At 42.6% G+C, this 23,849-nt stretch overlaps 4 protein-coding genes across 6 annotated transcripts; 1 reads left to right on the plus strand and 3 right to left on the minus strand.

Annotated features, from left to right (window-relative positions):
* Positions 1 to 477: 477 nt before the first annotated feature.
* Positions 478 to 3,934, minus strand: LOC133156732 (zona pellucida sperm-binding protein 4-like; the record flags this gene model as incomplete). Its single annotated transcript, XM_061282652.1, is given in 9 exon segments — positions 478 to 846; positions 932 to 1,007; positions 1,085 to 1,232; positions 2,403 to 2,595; positions 2,665 to 2,828; positions 3,211 to 3,308; positions 3,411 to 3,595; positions 3,791 to 3,886; positions 3,889 to 3,934. Coding segments are annotated over 9 exon segments (1,158 nt in total), but the record flags the coding sequence as incomplete, so codon positions are not given.
* Positions 3,935 to 3,953: 19 nt separating this feature from the next.
* On the minus strand, positions 3,954 to 6,471 carry LOC133156929 (uncharacterized; the record flags this gene model as incomplete). The annotated part of the gene is made up of 1 exon (XM_061283047.1): positions 3,954 to 6,471. A coding segment is annotated over exon 1 (2,061 nt), but the record flags the coding sequence as incomplete, so codon positions are not given.
* A 1,095-nt stretch (positions 6,472 to 7,566) lies between these two features.
* On the plus strand, positions 7,567 to 14,513 carry LOC133156928 (uncharacterized). Of its 2 annotated transcripts, XM_061283046.1 has the most exons (20): positions 7,567 to 7,744; positions 8,345 to 8,467; positions 8,542 to 8,648; positions 8,846 to 8,960; positions 9,166 to 9,282; positions 9,402 to 9,463; positions 9,781 to 9,930; positions 9,996 to 10,187; positions 10,267 to 10,366; positions 10,461 to 10,602; positions 10,666 to 10,849; positions 10,920 to 11,019; positions 11,083 to 11,216; positions 11,294 to 11,325; positions 11,463 to 11,575; positions 11,639 to 11,793; positions 12,071 to 12,165; positions 12,243 to 12,321; positions 12,400 to 12,508; positions 12,957 to 14,513. In XM_061283046.1, the coding sequence occupies exons 1-20, from the start codon at positions 7,582 to 7,584 to the stop codon at positions 13,028 to 13,030; spliced, it is 2,346 nt and encodes a 781-aa protein (XP_061139030.1). In that variant the 5' UTR covers positions 7,567 to 7,581; the 3' UTR covers positions 13,031 to 14,513. The 2 variants fall into 2 exon arrangements, with proteins under 2 accessions (XP_061139030.1, XP_061139029.1); XM_061283045.1 differs by having other exon boundaries at positions 11,463 to 11,793.
* On the minus strand, positions 13,887 to 17,495 carry LOC133156930 (kelch domain-containing protein 10-like). Of its 2 annotated transcripts, none has more exons than XM_061283048.1 (10): positions 17,233 to 17,495; positions 16,543 to 16,635; positions 16,255 to 16,476; positions 15,974 to 16,128; positions 15,754 to 15,902; positions 15,604 to 15,688; positions 15,461 to 15,527; positions 15,338 to 15,385; positions 15,127 to 15,266; positions 13,887 to 15,062 (listed from the first exon to the last, which is right to left on the minus strand). In XM_061283048.1, exons 1-10 carry the CDS (start codon positions 17,315 to 17,317, stop codon positions 14,853 to 14,855), a joined length of 1,254 nt encoding a protein of 417 aa, XP_061139032.1. In that variant the 5' UTR covers positions 17,318 to 17,495; the 3' UTR covers positions 13,887 to 14,852. The 2 variants fall into 2 exon arrangements, with proteins under 2 accessions (XP_061139032.1, XP_061139033.1); XM_061283049.1 differs by having other exon boundaries at positions 16,543 to 16,664.
* Positions 17,496 to 23,849: the final 6,354 nt, after the last annotated feature.

Consider the following 23,849-nt stretch of genomic DNA (forward strand, 5'->3'; position numbering starts at 1 on the left):
AGGTGAGGTGAAACTGATCCCATCTTACTGTAGGTCAATTGACCAAAGAAATGATATAGGTGGCATATTGCGTAATTAAGAATATCCAAATGTGAAATGACTATGCTGAACCTTATTTGTGCATGAAGTGTTTTTACACCACAAATATTATTATGCAGTCGCCAGTACAACAACAAAGTCAGTTTTATACAAATCCTTTATTGCAGCTTATAAAATTACATTGATATTATTACGTGATTCCCCAAAAGAATGATCCAATTTCACTCAAGTTACTATGAATGAATTACAGATACAGCTTTGTTCATTTTTCTATGCTAGTGTCAGGCCAAACAATTAAATGGGCTTCCATTAATCGGAAGAAGGTAGGATAAACCTGTGTATCTATATGGGGTCATCACAATGTGTTAATTAATTATTGCAGTCATATTTTTGTTTGGTAATAATATTTTATAATATAAAATTGTTTTCTTGGCAAAGTAAAGATGGGAAACACTGGATTTATTTGAATCTGCTAGTGAAACCATCACAGTGTTTCTTCTGGCCTTTCCTTAGAGCTGTTCATCGAACTCACCTCGTTTAAAAATCGGCGTGCGCATCGGTCCTGTGTTGAACATTGTTATGATTACAGGAAATCATTACCAGAGACACAATGTGGGGAAAAAAAAAAACACACAAGACTGGTCGTCCCATGCCACTAATAGCGAGACAATGCATTTTTTCCAAAAGGTTGTAGCAAATTGCCATATCTTCTATGTCCTCTCCAGGGTTTGACCATAATCAGAGGTCCAGCAGAAACCACAGTCCTTGTTTCCTCCTTCATCTGGCTCACAGATGACACATCTCTCTCTGAACAAACAGACAGAAATCCAAATATTGTTGAGAATCATCAATAACCTTAAGACATTTTGAATCTCGGAAAGACATTGCTTACTCGTCCTGTAACATCGAGGCTCACAGGATTGGCCAGAAGCCCTGTTACATACAGATGTGCTACAGTGAATGTACACCTGGGAAAGGAAAATATATTAGAACAAACATCCAGTCATGTTAATGCAAAAAAAAAATTATGTGGATTGTGCATTACCTGTTCACTCCGGGGTTGTAGTGAGTTGTGGTCAACAAAGGTTAACATTCTGAATATAAAGCGCCTGTGGTGACCCGGGAACTTCACACCATCGCCAGGCAAGACAGGAAGCGGGGTAGCTATGTAGCGATCGTCAACGTTTGGACACCTGCAGGAAGAAATATTTTACACCCCAAAGTTTATCCAATATAATACAGTATGGTTTTATCTATCTATCTATCTATCTATCTATCTATCTATCTATCTATCTATCTATCTATCTATCTATCTATCTATCTATCTATCTATCTATCTATCTATCTATCTATCTATCTATCTATCTATCTATCTATCTATCTATCTATCTATCTATCTATCTATCTATCTATCTATCTATCTATCTATCTATCTATCTATCTATCTATCTATCTATCTATCTATCTATCTATCTATCTATCTATCTATCTATCTATCTATCTATCTATCTATCTATCTATCTATCTATCTATCTATCTATCTATCTATCTCTTTATGTATTTAATTAATATAATGAGTCGTTTTAATTATGCATATTCCTTTTACATAAACATTGACTATTTTGCATTACTAGAAAAACTGTCCCTATAACAAAGCCTCCAATGTTTTTGTCGATATTACGAGCATCATTTGATCATTGGTCAGTGGAGGCTGAAATTGGCTGATTGCAAAGTAAATATTTACAAGCAATGTTGTTTGTAATTTTCCATGATGTCTTAGCTGGATGTTGGTTGTCAAGATGACCATGTCCACTCAGTCACAGTTAAATATCAGGTACAGCGTGGAAACTCTTTGGATTTATCAATGTTTAGTCTTTTGAAAAAGCCTCTATAAATGTCGGTATTATGAAAAACATACGTTCACATCAACGTACTTGTAAAATTTTAAGTCTAGTAATCTACTAACATTAACCAAAATGTCCACTTGTGTCATTGCCCCCACCCACCCCTCTCCTAAAAAAGGCTACTTTAAAATCATGTTTAAAATTTAAGAACGCTACCTATGAAAACATTGCAGTTGCATACAATAAAAGTTTCCAATTGCTGAACAAGATATTGAAATATTACACATTTGCATTTCGACTTAGACATCGGAAAGATGTAGTGATCGTGATTTTACATCCTCCGTTATCGTCGGTAGCCATGTCGTTCTTGACAAACTATTTTGCTAGCTTTAATTCCTTTTCTTAATTTCATCAGTTGCATCTTTTATGAACTTTGAGTCAGAACTAAATTCAATTGAAAAGTTCATCACCACAGCGAGCAGATTAAAATGGCAACCTGGAAATAGGTCTCGCTGTTACCCGTTGACAATGATGTCCCACTGAGGATCGCTATGCGGATAGGCAGTGGTGGTGGTCCAACAGCGCCCAAGGTTCAGGACAAGATTGGGATCAGTCCTGTCCATAAGCTGAACCTCCACATACACGTTCTCCCTCAAGATTTTGTTCACAGGGTAGTCGAAGTCCGAATAGAAAGAGTTGTAGGCCACATCCTCTGCAAGAGACATCCTCATGACATTTTGTTTCCAAACCAAAGCAGGGTACCAGACGTCGCTGCACGTACCTTCATTACAATCCTGCGTGAAACAATGTCCATTACCCAACTTCAGCCGCACGTTGATGGGACCCAAAGCAGCGACTGAGAAAGGAGAACTCCGCAATGGTAGCATTTCTGCAATCATACTCTCCACCAAACTGGTGCTGGTGTATCTACACTGGATGAGTAAACTGGAAAAAAAAAAGGGGGACGTTAGAGAGCATTCCGTTTCACAAAATGGTTGGGATATTGGACTTTTGGTGACACACTAAAATAGGTTAACTTCATCTGAGTTCTGAATTTCGGGTAAGGGTTAGGTTTTGTCTAACGAGAATGTAAAGGGGAAAAAATACATTTACACACAGAATAGGATTATTCGTGGTTTGAAACTTTTTGGGTGAATTTTGTTAGAGAACGACAAGCAGTGCAAAAGTACAAAAACATTAAACCATCCAAAATGTGAGATGTTCCAAAGTTCAAATGAAGTTGTAAAAGTAACATTACGTTTGAGTTTCATGCTAAATTTTACTCCCAATACCTGATATCTGTCAATATTTGAAGATAACGCCTTACTCAAAGCTGCTGTCCCTGGTTATGGCACCTCGTGGCCCCACTCCAACTTCATAAGAGGAGGTCATCCTATTCTCATAGATGATTTTACCAGCCACCTCCTGAAAAAGACATTGTGAGAAAAAGAAATGTATATATATATATATAACAAACACACAAGCCCTGTTTGGTTTTGTATGGGTTGTGAAAAACAAATGTCTTACCGCAACGATGGTACCGCAGGCACTCACTGGAAACTGGTAGATGGAAAAAGCAGAATTGGAGTCAATCTGTGAGCATTCAGGACCATCTCCCAACATTGAAATCGACCCAATGTCTAGACTGGGTAGAGTGGCGTCTCTGGCCACTACCAAAATGAACTGAGCATCTTTGGTGCACTGGATGGTCACTAGAAGAACAAGACATCGTGATTGTTTTTTTTTAGTGGTCACTCAAGCTAATTGGGAAGATCTTAAGAAGATAGCACAAAAAATGTATCTCTTTTGAATGTCACTGAGATTTACAAGGCTACAACCTCTAGTCGTGTATGGATCAATATACTGTAGTGGAGAAATAAACAAAGAAGAAAAAATGGATTACGTACCACTTTTCCCATAGTAACAATCCCGCCCATCGTAGCAGCAGCTAATGGCTTCACACCCATAGGGGGAGATATCAGAGATGCCACATGGAATTCTTAGGACTCCTGGCACATCACAAGTCTGGGGATTAGGGTCAGGTTGGAAAGGGTTAGGGTTAGGGTCAGTGATGATCTTTGGATTTATAGTATGGTACTTTGGGTAGTAGCAATTGCGGCCATCGAAGCAGCAGCTCAGGGTTTTACAAGAAGTGGCAGTAATACCAAAGCCTCCACATGGGATTCTTTGGACTGTTGGCACGTCACAGCTCTCAAAGTTAGGGTCTCTCACACCAGGTCTGACAGGGAATGGTGTCCCTTTTTCTGGAGGCTGTGGCTTTGTAATAAGGTACTTTGGGTAGTAACAATTGCGGCCATCAAAGCAGCAGCTCATGGTTTCACAAGAAGTGGCAGTAATACCAAAGCCTGCACATGGGATTCTTTGGACTGTTGGCACGTCACAGCTCTCGAAGTTAGGGTCTCTCACACCGGGTTTGACAGGGAATGGTTCCTCTTTTTCAGGAGGCTGTGGCTTTGTAATCTGGTACTTTGGGTAGTAACAATTGCGGCCATCGAAGCAGCAGCTCATGGTTTCACAAGAAGTGGCAGTAATACCAAAGCCTCCACATGGGATTCTTTGGACTGTTGGCACGTCACAGGTCTCGAAGTTAGGGTCTCTCACACCAGGTTTGACAGGGAATGGTTCCTCTTTTTCAGGAGGCTGTGGCTTTGTAATCTGGTACTTTGGGTAGTAACAATTGCGGCCATCAAAGCAGCAGCTCATGGTTTCACAAGAAGTGGCAGTAATACCAAAGCCTCCACATGGGATTCTTTGGACTGTTGGCACGTCACAGCTCTCGAAGTTAGGGTCTCTCACACCAGGTTTGACAGGGAATGGTTCCTCTTTTTCAGGAGGCTGTGGCTTTGTAATCTGGTACTTTGGGTAGTAACAATTGAGGCCATCGAAGCAGCAGTTCATGGTTTCACAAGAAGTGGCAGTAATACCAAAGCCTCCACATGGGATTCTTTGGACTGTTGGCACGTCACAGCTCTCGAAGGTAGGGTCTCTCACACCAGGTTTGACAGGGAATGGTTCCTCTTTTTCAGGAGGCTGTGGCTTTGTAATCTGGTACTTTGGGTGGTAACAATTGCGGCCATCGAAGCAGCAACTCATGGTTTCACAAGAAGTGGCAGTAATACCAAAGCCTCCACATGGGATTCTTTGGACTGTTGGCACGTCACAGCTCTCGAAGTTAGGGTCTCTCACACCAGGTTTGACAGGGAATGGTTCCTCTTTTTCAGGAGGCTGTGGCTTTGTAATCTGGTACTTTGGGTAGTAACAATTGCGGCCATCGAAGCAGCAGCTCATGGTTTCACAAGAAGTGGCAGTAATACCAAAGCCTCCACATGGGATTCTTTGGACTGTTGGCACGTCACAGGTCTCAAAGTTAGGGTCTCTCACACCAGGTTTGACAGGGAATGGTTCCTCTTTTTCAGGAGGCTGTGGCTTTGTAATCTGGTACTTTGGGTAGTAACAATTGCGGCCATCGAAGCAGCAGCTCATGGTTTCACAAGAAGTGGCAGTAATACCAAAGCCTCCACATGGGATTCTTTGGACTGTTGGCACGTCACAGCTCTCGAAGTTAGGGTCTCTCACACCAGGTTTGACAGGGAATGGTTCCTCTTTTTCAGGAGGCTGTGGCTTTGTAATATGGTATTTTGGGTAGTAACAATTGCGGCCATCGAAGCAGCAGCTCATGGTTTCACAAGAAGTGGCAGTGATACCAAAGCCTCCACATGGGATTCTTTGGACTGTTGGCACGTCACAGCTCTCGAAGTTAGGGTCTCTCACACCAGTTTTGACAGGGAATGGCTCCTCTTTTTCAGGAGGCTGTGGCTTTGTAATCTGGTACTTTGGGTAGTAACAATTGCGGCCATCGAAGCAGCAGCTCATGGTTTCACAAGAAGTGGCAGTAATACCAAATCCTCCACATGGGATTCTTTGGACTGTTGGCACGTCACAGCTCTCAAAGTTTGGGTCTCTCACACCAGGTCTGAAAGGGACTAGTATCTGTTTTCCAGGAGGCTGTGGCTGAGATATCTGCGGAAAATTTGGATCATAAAATCCACGAGGTAGCTCGCTTTGTGGTTCTGAAGTTTGATAATTTAGGCTCCTAGGCATTTGGAACATTGGAGGATAATCAGGTAAAGAGAATGAAGGCTTTGGTGAGCGGTCAGGTGGAGGATTACCGGATTGCTGGGGAGGTCGAAGCCCTGGCAGTCCATGAGATGGAGGATTATCAGGTTTTGGGGGTAACAAAGAACTGTCAGGTGACTCAGAACCTTGGATCGCAGATGGTCCAGAAGACGAAGGATAGTTTGGTAGCTGATCCACAGGTTTTGGGGTTGATGGATTACTGTGTCCCTGAAAACGTGACGGGGAATCGTAGTAAATAACGGGCAGTCGGTGATTCCATGGTGGCTGTGGCCCTGGAGGATACAACTGTGATAATCCAGGAACCGCTGGGTTGTATGTGACAGGGTAAAGAGGACTAAGCCAAGGACCGGGCCCATGGCCCAGGCCAGGAGGCTTCTCCAATGAAGAGTCCACAGATGAAGAATGTCTTGAAATTAGTGGCGTCGGCTGATTGGGGGGTCTGAAGTAGACATACGAACCAGATCCTGGTGGATCTGGCTGGCCTTCAGAAGGCGGTGGAGGATTTTGCGATTCTGGAGGTTTGAAAAATAGCCATGGAAGAAAATTTGGTTTTTCGGAGTTTAAAAAAGGATAACTTGCCTCTGCAGCCACGTAAGGTGGAAGTACACTGTCTGGGGAGGAAGGTGGTCCTTGCTGAGATGGTTGGGGTGATGAACGCCTCGGAGCTGGACTTCGATAAGGTGTTTTTCGCGGATCGTAAAGGTGAATGTAAGGCAGTTCTGGTTGACTCTCTTCCAGTCCAGGTGGCAACCAAGCTCCAACCTTTGTCCAAGTGAAGCACCATAGCAGCGCTAGTCCCACAAATGAGATGGCGCTCCAGCGTATGATCATGGCTTCACTGAAGTCTGATCCAGATCATTCCCAAGTGCGCCATACACTGTATGCCTCCCACCGTATTTATATTTGGAAAAACTTTAAAGTACCACCTCTCCTGGTTGAAAAAAATTCACCAATCGAGCCCTTTCTTTTTTTTTCCTCTTCCAACGCAGTGTAAACCTTTGGTATGTATCTCCTGTGGCGAAAGCTCAGCTTGACACTTTGGGTCACTCAAACTTTTCACAAGGCCTTTGTGACCTCAACTTGTATTTGATACCAAATATTTATTTGGAACACAATACAGCAAACAAATACAGAGGTAAATGTTTATCTTGCACCAGCAAGCATCAAGCAGTTCAAGGTTTACATGACACTCACGCAAAGCAGAACAGGGGGGGCATGTTAATCGCTTACTTGGAGTATAAATTTCCACCATGCGTAACGTAATATGCTTTTTGAAGATCGTATTCACATTTAAGCTGTAATCGTGCCAAGGTTGGCGTCTAAATATAGTAAGACTATTGAGCTATTTAGCCATCTAGCTAGCTAGCCCTCTATCTCATATCTCTATCTGTATATTATATATAGACATATATGATGGATATTCTTATGCTTTAAATGTTTAACTACAAATACAAAGTCGTCAAAAGAAACACTTTTCTTGCCCATACGTCCTGTTATTAGGGAGCTTTCCCTTTAAGAAGAGCGAACTACATTACCCACAATGCCACTCGCTAACTCCCCGGACGTCAATCCGCTTGCCTTCGTACGACTGGAGCTGGTCGACACGGGATCCTCCGGTTGCTTTGCACGGGAGCCCAAGATGTCTTCGCCGGATTCGGACGCGAATAGTCGCAGGAGGAAGAGGCCGGCTGAAGACCCTCAAGGTGAGCTACAAAGGGCTTCAGTTATGGCCGAAAGCAAATTTTTGTTTTGATTATTCTCGCGGGGCTTAGCGAACGGTTTAGAAATGTATCGACGACTTAGAATTGGAGTGACAGCTCCTTCGCCACACGCGTGTGCATCGCAGTAAGTTTACTGTTTTTGATTATTATGAAAATCGCCATTTTTTGTGTCCTCTTGCAGCAGATGAGACACAAAAGTGGGAAGTGAGTGAATGAGACGTTATTAGAGAACCATGGAAAGCGAGAAGTCACGAAGATTGGGCAACAGCAAGTGGTTTTGTCACGTGACAGTGCCATTAAATAGATGGAATAGCCAAGTCATGCTTTTTGGTTTATGTTTTTTTTATTTTCATAGAGTGACTGTTATGCCTTTCATCAGAATAGACAAACGCCTTTAAAATGATCTGTCATTGGTTTAATGGAAATGTAATTCATATTAGCACTTGTGGCATCGGGTACTTGGTATCGGAGTACTCGAGTCTCGGTTGTCCCACACCTCTTGCCCCAAAGTCAGCTGGCGTAGCTCTCCTGAGAAAACACGGTCTAGAAATTGAATTAATAATTGTCTTTACGGCATTGCAGATCCTCCACCGGAACAAGAAGATGACCAGACAACTGTCAAAGGTTCACAATATCACTCAGTGGCCACACACCAACCCGCATCTCCTGCCCAGTGCGCAAGAAAATACCCGTCAGCACATTCTCGTGAGTAGTAGCAACGTTTACGTCTGTTCTTATTACAATTTGGCTGAACAAAACATTTGTTTCTTTTCCTCAAGATCCAAGCCATCAGCCCCATGATGACAGCTGGGAGGAGATTCAAAGCTTAAGAACCATCAGAGCCGAGAACGAAGTAGAAGCCAACAAGCTGGTCAACAACTACAGAGTACGACTTATTATTATTGTGATGACATTTTTATTATTATCAGTTATGTAATTCGACCAATTGTGGCAGAAAGGTTGTAACAAAACCTGAATATAAAAAAAAAATCTGAAACATTTTTGGTTCACAATGAAATTTCCTCCGGCTGGCCTTTTTTTTTTTTTTTTGTAAGTACCCGTATATGTCCGAATGTGTTTCAGTTTGGCTTTCGAAAATGGAAGAGCCACGTGACCGAGCGTCCCTTTGAAGAGCGATCTGAAGTGGTGAAAGAGCTCTACTCAGAACTCAACGTCATCAAGCCACATACTGGTCCAGGTACACTTCAGTCTGGTTGAATACAACTGACACTAAGGTCACCTGAAGAAGTCCTTTCTTAATATTTAATTATGAATTTTTATGAGCTTGGACTCAAATGTTTTCTTTTTAAAAATGATCTTTGGCCTATTTGAAAAGGTTTTCAAACCTGACATTTAATCAGAGAATTTATTTGACTGATATTATTTTTTTGCCCTTTTGTCAGGCCATCTCATCACATGTGGAAATGTGCTGTATGTGTTTCTATTTGGTTGGTGGCTTTCCCTGATGTACCTGCTGGTGGGCTTAGTGATGTTCCTCACCGTCATGGGTGCACCCTATGGTAGGTTAGCACACGGGATTTGTTTCAGACCAACTCGCAATAGACTAGTTTCTTGCGCAACATAACAGCTGGAATTTAATGTACCGTTTTGTATCGCTCTCTCTTTTCTACCTCTTCAGGACATCTCTGCTGGAAGCTGTCCTGTTACTTCTTGTGGCCATTTGGAAAGTTAGTTCACCAGGTATTGTTTTTTTTAATTTATTGGATATTACACCTGGCCATAGCCATCTATCTATTATATTTACATATGTGTTTTATATTATCTTTTTTTGGCTGGAATCTCTTATTTTGGTTAATTGGGGCTATTTTTATTTATTTATTTTTACAAATTATTGACCAATCTATAAAGTGTTGAAAATGGCTTTTCTCTTAGGAGATGAATTGTTAAGGGCTCAACAAACATTATTTTTTTTTTGCATTCTTGCCAAGTGATATCTTCTCCACTATATTCTTAATTGCGTACATCTTCTGATTGTGAGCGCTTGATTATTATTCTAGATTGGCCATCCAGGCAGACGTGAGCAAATGTCTGATTGCGAGTGCACCGTGGACTGGATGGAGGACGACTCGCCTGTGCTGCTGCCGTCACCTGCCGAGAGTCCCGTGCCAGAGGAAGCAACCGAGCGACCGGCGCATTCTGGCTACTGGGTAACATTTGATCATGTCGTGAAATCTAATGACCAAAAATATTGAATATACGTTTTCCCCTTTAGTGTCGTTTCTCCACGTATGTGTGGTTGTTACTGGGGTATCCTCCGCTGGTGATTCTCCACTCTCTGATTTGCCTCCTCTCCTGGATCTTGGTCTTCACCATTCCTGTTGCCAAGATGAACGCGCGCGCTTTTGTCGTCATCCTTCTCTTGCCTCCGGAGGATGTGTGTGTGTCAGCCAGTTTGCAGAGCAAGGTAAGGGAACTGATTTTTTTGAGGGAGGGGGGGGGGTTAACTACAACACAGATGACATGATTTTATTATTGTACTTTAGCGTGAAGGTTCCAAAAGCCGGACGCTGCTGTGTTGCTACCATGCAGCAAACTGGTACTACTACAAGTATACTGTTGATGGCATCAATGTTTTTGCTGTCAGTATCCTTTCATGCGATAAGCATCAGTTGATTCAGAAATCACATTTGCCATGTTGTAAATTAAAACCAGTTATTCCCTTTGACCCTCCTCCCGGACCTCCTCCCTCTTGTCATAATCGCTTTGATAATCGGCTACGTCGACCGAGAAAACCAGTACACCAGCTCCGACGTCAAGTTCGCCATAGCAACCGTCTCCATCATACCATTGTCGTACTACATCGGCATGGGCATCGCCAGGTGAGCTTGATCACGTCACACACCCAAAAATCTTTTCTCACTGGTTTCGGAACCATCCCACAGCATCTCGGCCCAGAGTAACTTCGCCGTGGGCGCCGTCGTCAACGCCACCTTCGGCTCCATCACCGAGTTGACTTTTTACATTACGGCTTTGGTGAGAGGTCACCGGGCAGCCAACCCGTGCCTGCAGGAGGTCGTGAAGGCGGCGCTGACCGGCACGCTTCTCGGTTGCATCCTCTTCATCCCCGTGAGGCGTCACACTTTGCGCACACGTGGCGATGTTCTTGGAGCGATGCAACAATTTGCTCCGCCTCCAGGGTATCTGCATGATCATCGGCGGGTTGAGACATCGCGAGCAGAGATTTAACAGCCGCTGCACAGGAGTCAGCTCTGCACTGCTCTTCATTTCCGTTGGAGGTAAGTACATATCTCGTCAGCGCAAACTTATCCTGATTGAATCCGCCACAATCATGTCCGCAGGCGTCTTCGCCCCGACAATGTTCTCCAAGGCTTATGGGAACTTTGTGTGCGACTCGTGCACCAATTCCACGTCAAGCAACACCACGAGCAACATCAGCGGCCCGTTCATCTGCCGCAACTGTCACTATGATGTGGTGAGCACTCGGACATCTAACGGACAAATCGGTAGTGTGCAGAATATTTCACATCATTCTTTCGATCTATTTAACAGAACAACGGGACACTGTTTCATCACCATGTTCAGTAAGACATTTGACTTCCTCTTAATAAGCATGACAGATTGAATTTTTTCTCAACTCGCTTCAGGAAATCGGAGCCTCTTTAGTCGAACGCAATGCGATTCTGTCTGATGTACGGGTTTACTTCATTTTGTTTTCTAGGCCCCTGGTGTACACCGTGTCGGCCCTCTTGCCCGTGGCTTACATCATCGGATTAATATTCACGCTCAAGACACACTCCCACATCTACGAGATCCACGTTGGAGACAGACAGGGTAGGATTATATTCCCCCCTATGATGCTAATTGATGCTAATTGTCACGGTCTTTTGGAACCAGAAAGCGGTCACCAGCAGCATGGCGGTCCGGTAGTTCACTGGTCCCGATGGAGGTCTCTACTCATCCTCATCTTGGCCACCGTGTTCACGTCGGCTTGCGCCGACCTGGCCACGGAACATATCCAGCCCATCCTTAATCAGCCTACAATCTCCCAGGTTGGGACATATGGCAGAAGTACTCACTTGGGCAATGTTTGAGTTTTTTTAAATGGTCAAACAATTTTTTGGGGGTAACTTTTTATATAGTAAAACAGCCAAATGGTTTTAATTCCTGTCATCAGCCGTGGAGTTAAAGATACACATCTATTTTTCCAAATGTAAAAATCAGATCATGAAATGTTCAAGTAAAATACAAATATCTGAAAAATCGACTTAATTAGTAAGATAATAGTTCTCTTGGGCTTAATGTGTTTTTATTGTTTTCCTTCTCCAGTATTTTATCGGGGTAACAATTCTCGCCATGGTTCCCGAGATCCCTGAGATCGTCAACGGTATCCAGTTTGCACTTCAAAATAATATAAGTCTCAGGTACCCTCATGAACACAAATTTCAAATGAGACTTTTGCTCTTTACAATGAATCCTTTTTTTTTTTTTCCCCCTTCAGTTTAGAGGTAGGAAGTTGCATCGCTGTGCAGGTCTGCATGCTTCAGATTCCGATCCTCGTCTTGTTCAATACCTTTTACGTAAGGTCTTCTCATTTTTCTGTGCAGCATTCAGACAAGTTGATTTTTCAATTTACGCCGCCATTGCTGTTTTGTCAGGATGTGGGCTTTGTGCTCTTGTTCAGCGACTTGCACCTCTGGACCAGTATCTTCAGCGTGATTCTGGTTAACTACATCTTCATGGATGGCAAGTCGGATTATTTTCAAGGTAAGTGTTTGACAACTGCGCGTACAAAAAGAATCAATTTTCTAACTAAATAGAGAATTGTCTTCAATGTTTTCATTGTGTCATTTAAATAATTCAATTGATATTAACCCATGTATAAAATAGTTTATTTTACTAACATATAAATTGAATTTATTCTTAGTTGTCCAATTTATAATAAAGGTAATTCTGTACAAATATTTGTCTTTTATTTAATTTTTATTTAGCCTGTAAATTGACAGCATATTTACAAAACATTATCAAAAAAATTAACATTGTATTGATGTAAAAGTGTCAAATGTATTATTTACAATAAATCAATGAATTGGAGTGTATAGTAGGGTAAATAAGTTCTCAAATATTAAAAAAACATTCTGGGAATATCTGCTATTGCGTTCAAAAATAAAATATTTCCCCCTTTTCTTCTGCCTTCTGTTTTTTTAAAATGCAGGTACAGCTCTGGTAGTTGTCTATCTGATCCTATTGGCTCTCTATTACTTTGCTCCATCACCAGCAGGCTGCTGACTTGGAGGACCTATTCTCCACACTACTCACAAAAATGGGGCAAAAATACTTTTAATATACAGATTAACTTAATTTTCTATTAAATTGTGATGTTTTAGGGAACTTTCGGTTCATCCTGAAATTTTACACCAAAGTCAAACAGCCCAACCTTTTTGTGAGTAGTGTGTATAACGAATGGACAACAAAAGGAAGTGCTTCAACGTTAGCATTGATGCTAACATTGTAACTCGTGTGGCGTGTTTGCACAAGTAAATTATAAACCCCAAAGAGTTTAATAGTCACCAATACCACTCCGTGTTTTAAAACTTGATCCTGATAGAACTTTAACCAAATATTTCATATTGATGTTCAGAATTAAGCATATTCATGAATATTAGGAAGGTTCTATCCTTTCTTGTGACTGTTACGACAGGTGCAGCTAAATAAATGAAAAAAAGAGTCAAGTTTATGTCAGTGGTTCAACTCAAAATGTAAACCATTTACGAAGCATTGGAAAACTTGTCCATGATATTTTAATTTATTAAGAGGAAGAGGCAAATATTCTATTTTGTATTTTTGTTTTAGAGATAAATACCGTAATTTTCGGACTATAAGTAGCACCGGAGTATAAGTCGCACCAGCCATAAAATGCCCAAAAAAGTGAAAAAAAAAAACATGTATACAAGTCGCTCCTGAGTATAAGTCGCCCTCCCCACCCAAACTATGAAAAAAACTGCGACTCATAGTCCGAACATTACGGTAATAGAACAATGTGCACTTTTTTTTTTTTACCTCAGTGTGTCAAAATAGTTTGTGATATTTTAATACGAAAAAATGACAGTTTGTAATTGTGGCAATATACTCCTCCATACAAATATTTGGAAAAAAACGGTCTGCCTGACTTTTATTGCACAACAAGAATTAGACAAATTTACAGAATCAAATATGGCATGCCAACATGCAGGAGAGATCACAAGCGTCACAAATAGAAACATCTCCAACACAAGCAAGGTCTACTTTGAACACTGCAGCAGACTGACTTAACAAATGGGAGAAAAGTGACAATGCGGCAAAATTACATTTCCATTACAGTGCTGAATGTGTCCCGAGGTTAAAAGTGTGCTTTTCAAAACTGTACCTTTTTACAGTTTAAAAAAAAAAAAATCATGAATAGTAAAATAATGTTCTTTATGACACATTTCGGGCAACATTTAGTTATAAAAACAAGCAAACACAACAACAGAGGAGTAAACAGCAGCACGTTGATTTAAAACAATTTAGTGGCTTAGTGTAACCTGCACGCAACCAGCACCGTCAATGATAAAGAGGAATCGTAGCATTCAAAAGGCACCAGATGGAGAAAAAAAACAAGACTGCAAGTGTAAAATTAAAAAAACAAAACAAAAAAAACACTAGGAGGAGGCACTAGAAGTCACAGTGATAACATAAAAAAAAAAAATCCATTCGAATAATCACATCTGAACATTACACTTCCAGCTTCTGTTGCTCCAAAACAAAAATATGAACAATATACAATGAAGTGGAACACTTTGACACCAAAATTCAAACGCCTCTCGAAAATGCAAACCAGTTACCGAGGCCATAAAAATCACAGTTGACCAAATTAAATTCGGGTCTGTACGGACAAGTTCATCTCAACACGGATGTCTAAAATAAAACACGTAAGGAAATAGATCAGACTGAACTCCAGAAGGCAATTTTCACAACCGCAGTCAGTCGTTGGGTTTCTTTTTTTTTTTTTTAATAACGACGGTTCACCATGCAACACTCACCTCTGTCCCATCACGGAGCGGCTCCTCCTATGATGAGATGAGACGTCTACCTACTTGAGCCGTTGGATGAGCGTGTGTGGCAGTCCAAGGCTGAGCAGCTGCAAGGTGGACAGCTGAGCTAAGTGAGGAACCATCTTCAGTAGCTTCTCCCAGGACAGCTCCAGCAGACTGGGCACCACCAGCCACACTTTGTACAGCGAGGCCGTACGTCGATTCCCAGACATGTTCACCACGCCGCCGTGGACGTACATGCAACCCGCCTGAAGGGGGGGGGACGTGTAAATATTTTGTTCTTCTCATTACAGTCTTGATGTTACTACTCACAGGCGTGACGGCGGCGCAGTGGAAGTAGGCAGGCTCCGGCATGACGGCAGGCAACCTGGTCCACTGAAAGGTGCCGAGGTGGAGCTTCCACAGGTCGGCCATGATCAACTGACCGTCGTAGCCGCCGCAAATGAACACCTCTGTGAGGGAGAACAACCAGGCAGTTGGAAAAGTAGCAGAAGGTACATGGATGGGGAAAAGAAGACCTCACCGTGTTGGACCTGCACGCAACTGTGACAGCGTCGGGCAGCGGGATATCCTGTCGTCAATATCCAGTCAAATGGCAATAATATACAAAATCTATCTTGGAAAAAAGAACATTCAAAGCACTGACCTATTTTTTCATGGGCTTTGGTGGCTATTTCCTCCCAGTAATTTGTCTCCAGGTTATAGGCGTGAATCTGGAAAAAGTTCGATTTTTTTTTTTTTAAACAATTTGGAACAAATTAATTTCAATGAATTGATGGTACGCCTTACTTTGTCCAGTCGATACGATGACCAGGAAGTCCCGCCTCCTAGAATGTATATCCTTTGTCCATCATGAGCTAGCTCGTGTCTGTACCTGTGACATCATCCAACAACACCGTGATGATGCCACTCCGATCGACACGCATGCTCTCATCTCACCTTTCCTCGGGTAGATCTGTGGGCACATTGTTGGGCTTGAGATGGCTCCACTCTTTGGTAGTCAGGTCCAGCCTGTGCAGATCGGTGCTGTAAAGGTAGCCCGTCGTCCCTCCAAAAACGTACAAGCAACCGTTTATGATGACCATCGCCTGCAAAGGGGCAACACAGCATGTTTCTGGGCCGTCTACTGAAAAAGAAAAATATGACAATGCTGAGTTACCTGGCCGTAGATCTTGTTGGGCTTGGTCCCTTTGCAGCCCAACAGGTTCCATTGTTTGTACTTAACGTTGCAGACGTGGACGTCGTTTCCGTTGTTTTCACCGAATGGAATGCCCGTACCGCCGAACACCAGCAGGTTGTTCCCATGGAAGACAGCTACACGTGGCCATAAAATCAAGCCGGCTCAGCATTTTTACCACCCTTCTTCTGATCCACTTCGAAAATGGTCAACAAGACAAAACATTGCCCCTCTCACAATGTTTTTCTCTTAACAGCCGTTACCTGACATGGAAGCGAGCTCCGTGGGGACGTAACCCTCCGTTTGAACGCGGTGCCAGGTGGCGGTGGCGAAGTGAAACCTCCACAACTCCCTGAAGAGAGGAAAGTCCTCGTTTTCCGCCCCGCCCGCTTCCTCAAAGTCCGGGTTGTAGCCTCCAAACACGTACAGGTGAGTGCCGTCTGCGACACAGCGGTGTCCGCTACGAGCCGACGGCACCCAGGGTCCTGGCGACGTTAACAAATGTGGATCTCCTTCGTGGTCCGAGCGTGTCGGGACAATCGACGCGTTACCTTCTCTGAGAAATCGGTTGGGGATGCGCAGGTTGGGGAAAGCGGGGGATAAAAGTCGTCGAGCCTGGAGCCAGCGTGCCCTCATCTTGAAGCCTGTACAATCAAATCCTTCAGTTCTTGTCCTTTAGGGTTACAGGTGAGCTGGCTTTAGGCAGGAGCAATGGGGTAGACCCCAGATTGGACACCAGCATGTCGAGAAAAACCTGCCTTGACACTAAATGCATCAACACGCAAAATGATCCTCATCATTTAAATCTGGATCTAAAAGATGCAGGATCAAATCCTTAGAGGAGTGAAGTTGGTGACCTCTGACCTAGAGTAAATTAGGGGTTATTCGGCTTCAGGATGATCCCAAAAAATTATGCACGTAATCAGCTACTACTAGCTGCATTATATCGACACTGCATCGACATTCTAACAAATTGATGCTGTTTGCACGCTCGGCAAATGAAATGTATAAATGCAGGATACAATTAAAAATGCATTTTGATATCGCGTCATGCGCATTGATGCCTGTCTAGAAATTTGCATGCAGCTAGCCTTAGCACGAGTGCATGATGCATTCGTAAAAACACCGACACGTTAATTACAACACAAACAAGCACCGCGTTAAAGCAGTTGATATAAAAAAATATATTTAAAAAAAAACGTTTTAAACGGCCGTGCCAGTTTTGTGTTCAGTTTACGCACCTGAATCTCGACTCGAGGGCCTCCAGGACAGTTTCTCGAACTTATTGACCTGACTGGAGCTTTCATCCTTGACCGGCGCAGACATGTCGACGAGGCAGCGACAAGCACCACGGGAGGTTTCACTTGCGGGTGCGAACGGCAAGCCGCCACAACGTCGCTTTAACGCGGAACACCATTAGAGGGGTAAACGTGTTGGGAAATAATACAGCTGAGCTTTGAGCGTACACGCCAGATACTGCTGCTGTTAGTGGTGCGCTGCGGTCACGTGATCCACCCTGACCAATCAGGGGAGAGGCGTTCAAAAGACGCATGCTTGTGATTTGAAAAATACAAATGCGTCATTTCATTCAATTTAAGCAGCAACTTTTAAATAGTCATTTAAAGCAGAACATGTATTTTACGTAATTATTGTGCGGGGAAAAAATAGCTGATACAATTTTACAATTTGATGTATACATTTGAATAATTTGGCTGTATGTGCCTTGTGATTGGCTGGCTGGAATAGGTTCACCTGTCATACACTACGAACGTCAAGAGTTGTCATTGACGGGCTCTCGCCGCTAGATGGCGTGGTCAAGTCACCCGTCCTCCCTCAGCTGGGGGATTTGTATCCACGGGCCTCATTATTAGTACATGATGAGGCTGCATTTCTCCAAAAACGCAAACAGGCTGCCGGATGAATATTTAAGGATGGAGGAAACGAACGCCAGCAGAAATACAAGGTCGCCGTTTCAAAGAAAGACTTTTGCACCTCCTGGAGATAAAGCTTTCAAGTTATCTGCAGCTCATTTATGTGTTTATTAGAGTTTCTGCAAGAACGTTAAGAATCTTCTGGCCATGTCTGCAAGAACAATCACAACTACCCGTCCATTTTCTTATTTCTAATCGGGTCACGGGTGACTTAAGAGGGCTCGTTGCCGTCTGACCGCAGTGCATTATATATAAAAAAAAATAAAAAAATTAAATTGCGTTTCAAATAGGAAAAAGCCGGGAGAAATAAATCAATAAATAATTCTGACCGATTATATTTTCTGCAAATTTGTTTTGAGATTTTGTAACGTTTTCAGTTGTTTATAAAATCAAACCAAAGTGTTCCTTTTACTCTAACATTTATCTTACACAGTGGTGCCATTCAGTGACCGCCTTTAAATCACTTTCCTATTGAAATAATCATAATAAAATTCAAATATAAACGAATATCAATATCATTTTCCAATGGTTTTGTATATTTTTCCATAGCTAATTATAACGAAGCCCCCCCCCCCCCCCGTAGAAATTGATTAGTGTCAATGCTGTACAATCAAAAAGCCAGCGTCATTGTTACACGAGGAACGTACATTTCTGCCAAAAGACTCCGGGAGAAAAAAGGGGGGTATTAAAGATCACAACCTCAAATATCAACTCTGCACACTGTTGCCAAGTCTTGTTGCTATGGAGATTGCATCCTACTGCAGGTGTGAGTAAGTCAACTGTGCTTCCCTCTCTGTCTCTTTCTGCTCGTCTGTATGGTACACGGGTTGAGCTCAGTTGTGCATGTGTGAGCCCATGTGAGTGTGCTTACGTCGCAGACATGCTTGCAAACAGCCCCGAGGTTGAAACATTGAGCTTCTGTTTTGAGTCCAACCCCCCCCCCCCCCCCCCATCCCCTCCATACTGTATGCTCCTGCTTATTACCAAGATGGGCCTCTCACTAATAGAAGCTTATTATCTTTGGATGCGTCATATTTCAACATTCTGCTCGGGAGGTCTGTCCAAAGGCGACAACCGAGGACCTTCCGAACTGTGCAAATGTAATTAAGCCTCAGGCAGGGTGTGCAAATAGATAGCTGCATGAGTCCAAGTAGTGCTAGCAGACGTGCAGTGAACTGAGATGGTTTCAAGGAATTCACTGGAGAAGACTGGATGTGTTTGGAATTGAGCAGAAATTATTTATTTTTTTCATTTATTGACTTATGACTTACTGATTTATGTTTACACCATGCTTGTTTTGGTTGATTTTTGTCGTAAAGGTGTTTACTTTCAAATGAATTAGATCAAGCGTCTTTCATATTCATTTGTTTATTATTAAAGCTGATATAGAAATGTACTTATAGCTTGTGTTTTTCTAACAAGAGGACCTTGAAAAAACAAATCACCGACGGAACCCGTTGAAATATTGAAGCTATGATGCGCAGACATGTCAAATGGAAATGGATGGCGTGTTTTTTTTTTTACACTCTCACATTGACTTGTCCAAGTGGATCAGATTTGGAGCTGTTGTTGCGCACTGCAGGCGGCTGCTCCTCGCCTTTGAGTCTAACCGAGGCAGACCGAGGGGAGGCTTATTAAACCATGGGCTGCAGCCTTATTCTGAGGACCGCAAAAGTGCACTGCGCGACATAAATAGCCCGCTATAATGTTCACCATCATCTAAATATACGCTAGCAAGTGCACACGTTTGGATGTAGCAGCCTCTGTGCAGAAGTGTTATGAATAGGGACTGACATTTTCACAGTTCATGGCTGAATCACTCTTTGCAAGCCTTGGTGAGCCTGCACATTTGTAACACGATGCAGAATGTGCTTAGGAAAGACAAAAGATGAGCGACTGCGGCGAAAATGTAGTGGCACTCGTTCTTCTTCATTTTCTGCCATTTGAAGGCAACAAAGGACGGCAACTGAGTTCTGTTTACGACGACGCGGCCGTTCCGATTTACTGTATTTTCCGCACTATAAGGCGCACCGGATTTTAAGGCGCACCTTCAATGAATGGCCCATTTGAAAACTTTATCCATATATAAGGCGCACCTTCAATGAATGGCCCATTTGAAAACTTTGTCCATCTATAAGATATATACATTTGGCCCGCGGGCCGGACTTTGGACACGCCTGCTGTAGTGGCTCAATATTGGTCCATATGTAAGGCGCGCCTGATTATAAGGCGCACTGTCGGCTTTTGAGAAAATTGGAGGCTTTTAGGTGCGCCTTATAGTGCGGAAAATACGGTACAAAGACATTTGCCATTTTAGGAAGAACGTTTCTGCGGATATAAATGATACTTTGAGTTTGTATATTCTTCACAATGAGAAATGGCAAAAGACATGACAGCCAAAGTGCAAAATAAACGTTTTATTCTTAGGACCCCGACAACAATTCTTCAACCCGACGTGGCCCCGGTGAGCACTGTGCCGTAGCGTGAGCGATAGCGCTCTGCCAGGATAGGATCATTAAGGCTCATTAGTCCCCTATCGATAGCCTCGATGATCAGGCCCGTGTGAGCAAGAAGGTGGCCGAAAGAGAAGGTCAGCATATGGATCTTAATCTGACCTCTGTCATGCTCACAATTTAAGGAGACATTGATTGAGTAGTGGAAGGGGGCACTTGTTAGCCAAACCTCCTGCAGTGTATTTGATTTCTTACATGACTACCCATGTTTCATTGTGCATTGCTACCAAAAAAAATTGTTTGGTTCAAATTTAAAAATGAGATTGCTAAGTGAATTCTATTTGATCTTTCATTAAACAGGTACGTCAAATGTTTGGGATAAAGAGAAAGCAAATTTCCAGGCAGAAAGGATGAGTTAACATGACAAAGAGTGGGTGGGTCCACAACATGAGAGCGCAGTTATGTAATTGTTTATGTGTCCCCTCTGAGTTCATGTTAGCTGATAGAAGACACCCTGCCTTCGCTGCTCTTCTTGGCTTCTGCCACATTGCATTAATGTCTTTATTCCTAGTGACTGGTAATTGGCCTACTTTGAGCCCACTACTTGTCTCCTAGATCAACTTGTACAGTAGAACGAGAAGGGCAGAAGGTGAATTCAGAGATTTCTTACGAAAGACATGTTTGAAGATTGCTGAAACTAAAGACGGAAAATTCAGTTGTGAACTATTGAATTATGTAGAAATGGTTTTCAGCATTTCGGTCATACTTTTTTTTTTTTTTGCCTTCATACTGTAGAAGGTTACAAACTGGAGGCATAGCTAGCTAGCGGTGGCGACATGCTAGCCAGCTAGCTATGCCTACTAAGAAAATTCATTTTCTCGTTCCCCATCATGACCGCCTTAGAGTGCCTCGTTATTGCGGCTTTTTCATTTGACACAATTTTTAAGCAGTTTTTTTTTATTACACTTTGAGATTCCTCCGACTATAAAGTGCGTTATAAATATAATTGATTATTATTATTATTATTATTATTATTATTATTATTATTATTATTATTATTATTATTATTATTATTATTATTATTATTGTTATTATTGTTATTATTATTATTATTATTGTTATTATTTAAAGGAATTTTTTTTTTACCCCCGCCAGCTTCATTTTCCATAATGCAGTCTCTTCAGTACTGCACATCATTTAAAACAAAAGAAACCCAACAAGAGTGTCTGGCAATTTTACTTTCAAGGTTAAGGTCACCCAAAACTCCCAAGCTGAAAAGTTGACAATGCTCAGCAGCAGAGGACAGCTGGTAATGTTTAATCACAGGAGGAGTTTTCCCTGTGAGGCTTGCAGACCTTCCTTTCACTTTGTGACAGTCACAGCCGGCCTCCTCCACCTGGAAACACACAACCCTGAACCTGGGGCCAAAGGCACAACTTTTCACCCTCTAATGAACTAGAAACCAATGAATAGCTTTTTTGATGAGGCAAAAAGTCAGTTAGTAAGATGAGATGTGATATGAACACACAATTGTGTGTCGGCTATATGGTTATATTCAGTCCATTGCACAGTGATATCGATTGATCTATGCATCGAACATTATTGTGCATAATGGTGACTCATTGGCAGTCATGCACATCTTCAATTGTTTCCTTGTTGGAGACGCCTGGCAGAAAAGGCCGCTGAGTGTTACATTCAATTACAGACCCGCTGCGACTGCTGTACGAGCGCCAACCTGGCGAGATGGCAAGATCACAATGGCCAAGAGTTGGGATGGTGCCCCGGCCCGGCCCGGCCCGGCCCGGCGGTGTTCTAAAACGGGCTCGTCGCAGACACTCCTCCACGCGTCTCTTCCTCTCGTCTGCGCACTCAGGTCAGCGGAAAGGGAACGTAACAAACATTGTAGGCCTTGGTGCTCTATTATTCATGTCCTGCTCCCAGAATAGCGTACTCAAACAGTACACAGTTTCATCTGGCATAAAAAAAAAAAAAAAAAATTCCAGCCCCCCCCAAAAAAAAAGCCTTTTTACTTTGACTGGCACTTTTCTTAGATGATGGATGTCCAACATGGCAGGTTGATTGACCATATATGTTATGCATGCCTGGTTAAAAAAGGGTGACAGTCCTCTCTTGCCCATCCGACCATGAACTCGATGTGCATCAAGCCAGACATCCTGCCTGCATGTGAACCAAGACCCGCCGGCCTCCGGGAACATTGGAACATCTCGCCACTGTTACGCAACACGTGGGCGCAGTTGTCTACAAAAAAACATTGCAGAGATGTGAGTATTGCGGCTACCTTTATTATCGTGACAACAACGCCGACGTTATTCCGGAACCAAAATTGATCGGATCGAGCAAGGCGTGGCGGTACAATCACAGTACTGTCAGAACATCATGTCTGATGCCCCCCCCTCCACATTTGTGAACTGTGATTGACAGGCGGGCTAACCGGTCTTGGCAACGAAGAATGAGGGAGCAGCAGCGGGATCACGTCAGCCTCCCGTAATAACGAGGACACGACAGACCCCCGTTTCTGTTTCTAAATTCCAAACTGGTTTGTACTACGAATCGGACCGACAGCTTTTTTGCCAGACCGGGTTATCGCAAGTAGAAGCGCTCTCTGCTGCAGTTGCTCTCATTAATCCAGAATTAATATCCCTGAGTTTTGTGTGTGCTCCACACCAGAGGGAGGACTCGAGTGGCCCCAAGTGGACCTCTGGGTGGTTCAAGTGCCACTTTTACGGCAACTCCGACACCCTTTTTATTGGTACCTGCACTGTGTCAAGAGTGAATATCCCAGCATGCAACTGTCAGATGACAGCTTGCAGTGAAGTCTATCACAAGAAACACAAGGTTCGATTTTAGAAAACTCTGCCAACGACCTAAATGTACCGTATTTTCCGGACTATAAGGCGCACCTAAAAACCTCAAATCTTCTCAAAAGCAGACAGTGCGCCTTATAGTCCGGAAAATACGGTACATTTAGGTCGTTGGCAGAGTTTTCTAAAATCGAACCTTGTGTTTCTTGTGCGCCTTATATATGGACTAAATTCCTAAATTCAAACTGGCCCGAAGCATTGTGTCATGAAATCAATCATCACTGAAGACTATGAATTATGAATCAAAGAGACTATGGATCATTATTTTGTGATTATAAAGTCATTTGTTGCATCTGAAGTTGAAATAAAAAAGATAAAATGGAGAATGATTTGATTTGGATTAAAAATCTGACATGATGCATTAATGGTGCGCTTTATAGTCCGGTGCGCCTTATATAAGGATTAAGTTTTAAAATGGGCCATTCATTGAAGGTGCGCCTTATAGTCCGGTGCGCCTTATAGTCCGGAAAATACGGTAGTTTAACTTAGTTTTTAAGATATTGTATTGCTTGAATTATTATTATTTTTAATCACATCATGTTGCAGGGCCATTGTCTTAATCAAAACTACCTGAAAAGCCATTGTAAAAAAA

The sequence above is a fragment of the Syngnathus typhle genome, linkage group LG7, assembly GCF_033458585.1.
Source record: "Syngnathus typhle isolate RoL2023-S1 ecotype Sweden linkage group LG7, RoL_Styp_1.0, whole genome shotgun sequence".
Taxonomy (NCBI): domain Eukaryota; kingdom Metazoa; phylum Chordata; class Actinopteri; order Syngnathiformes; family Syngnathidae; genus Syngnathus; species Syngnathus typhle.

Bases quoted from the DNA above. Each gene is read 5' to 3' on its own strand.
- LOC133156930 (XM_061283048.1), bottom strand. From the start codon at position 17,317: ATGTCTGCGCCGGTCAAGGATGAAAGCTCCAGTCAGGTCAATAAGTTC. The intron at 16,477-16,542 runs GTAACGCGTCGA...TAACGTCGCCAG, and splicing joins CAACCGATTTCTCAGAGAAG to GACCCTGGGTGCCGTCGGCT. The intron at 15,267-15,337 runs GTGAGGTCTTCT...TCTCCCTCACAG, and splicing joins TTGCGTGCAGGTCCAACACG to AGGTGTTCATTTGCGGCGGC.
- LOC133156928 (XM_061283045.1), top strand. From the start codon at position 7,582: ATGCCACTCGCTAACTCCCCGGACGTCAATCCGCTTGCCTTCGTACGA. The intron at 10,367-10,460 runs GTATCCTTTCAT...CCCTCCTCCCGG, and splicing joins CATCAATGTTTTTGCTGTCA to ACCTCCTCCCTCTTGTCATA. The intron at 12,166-12,242 runs GTACCCTCATGA...TTCCCCCTTCAG, and splicing joins CAAAATAATATAAGTCTCAG to TTTAGAGGTAGGAAGTTGCA.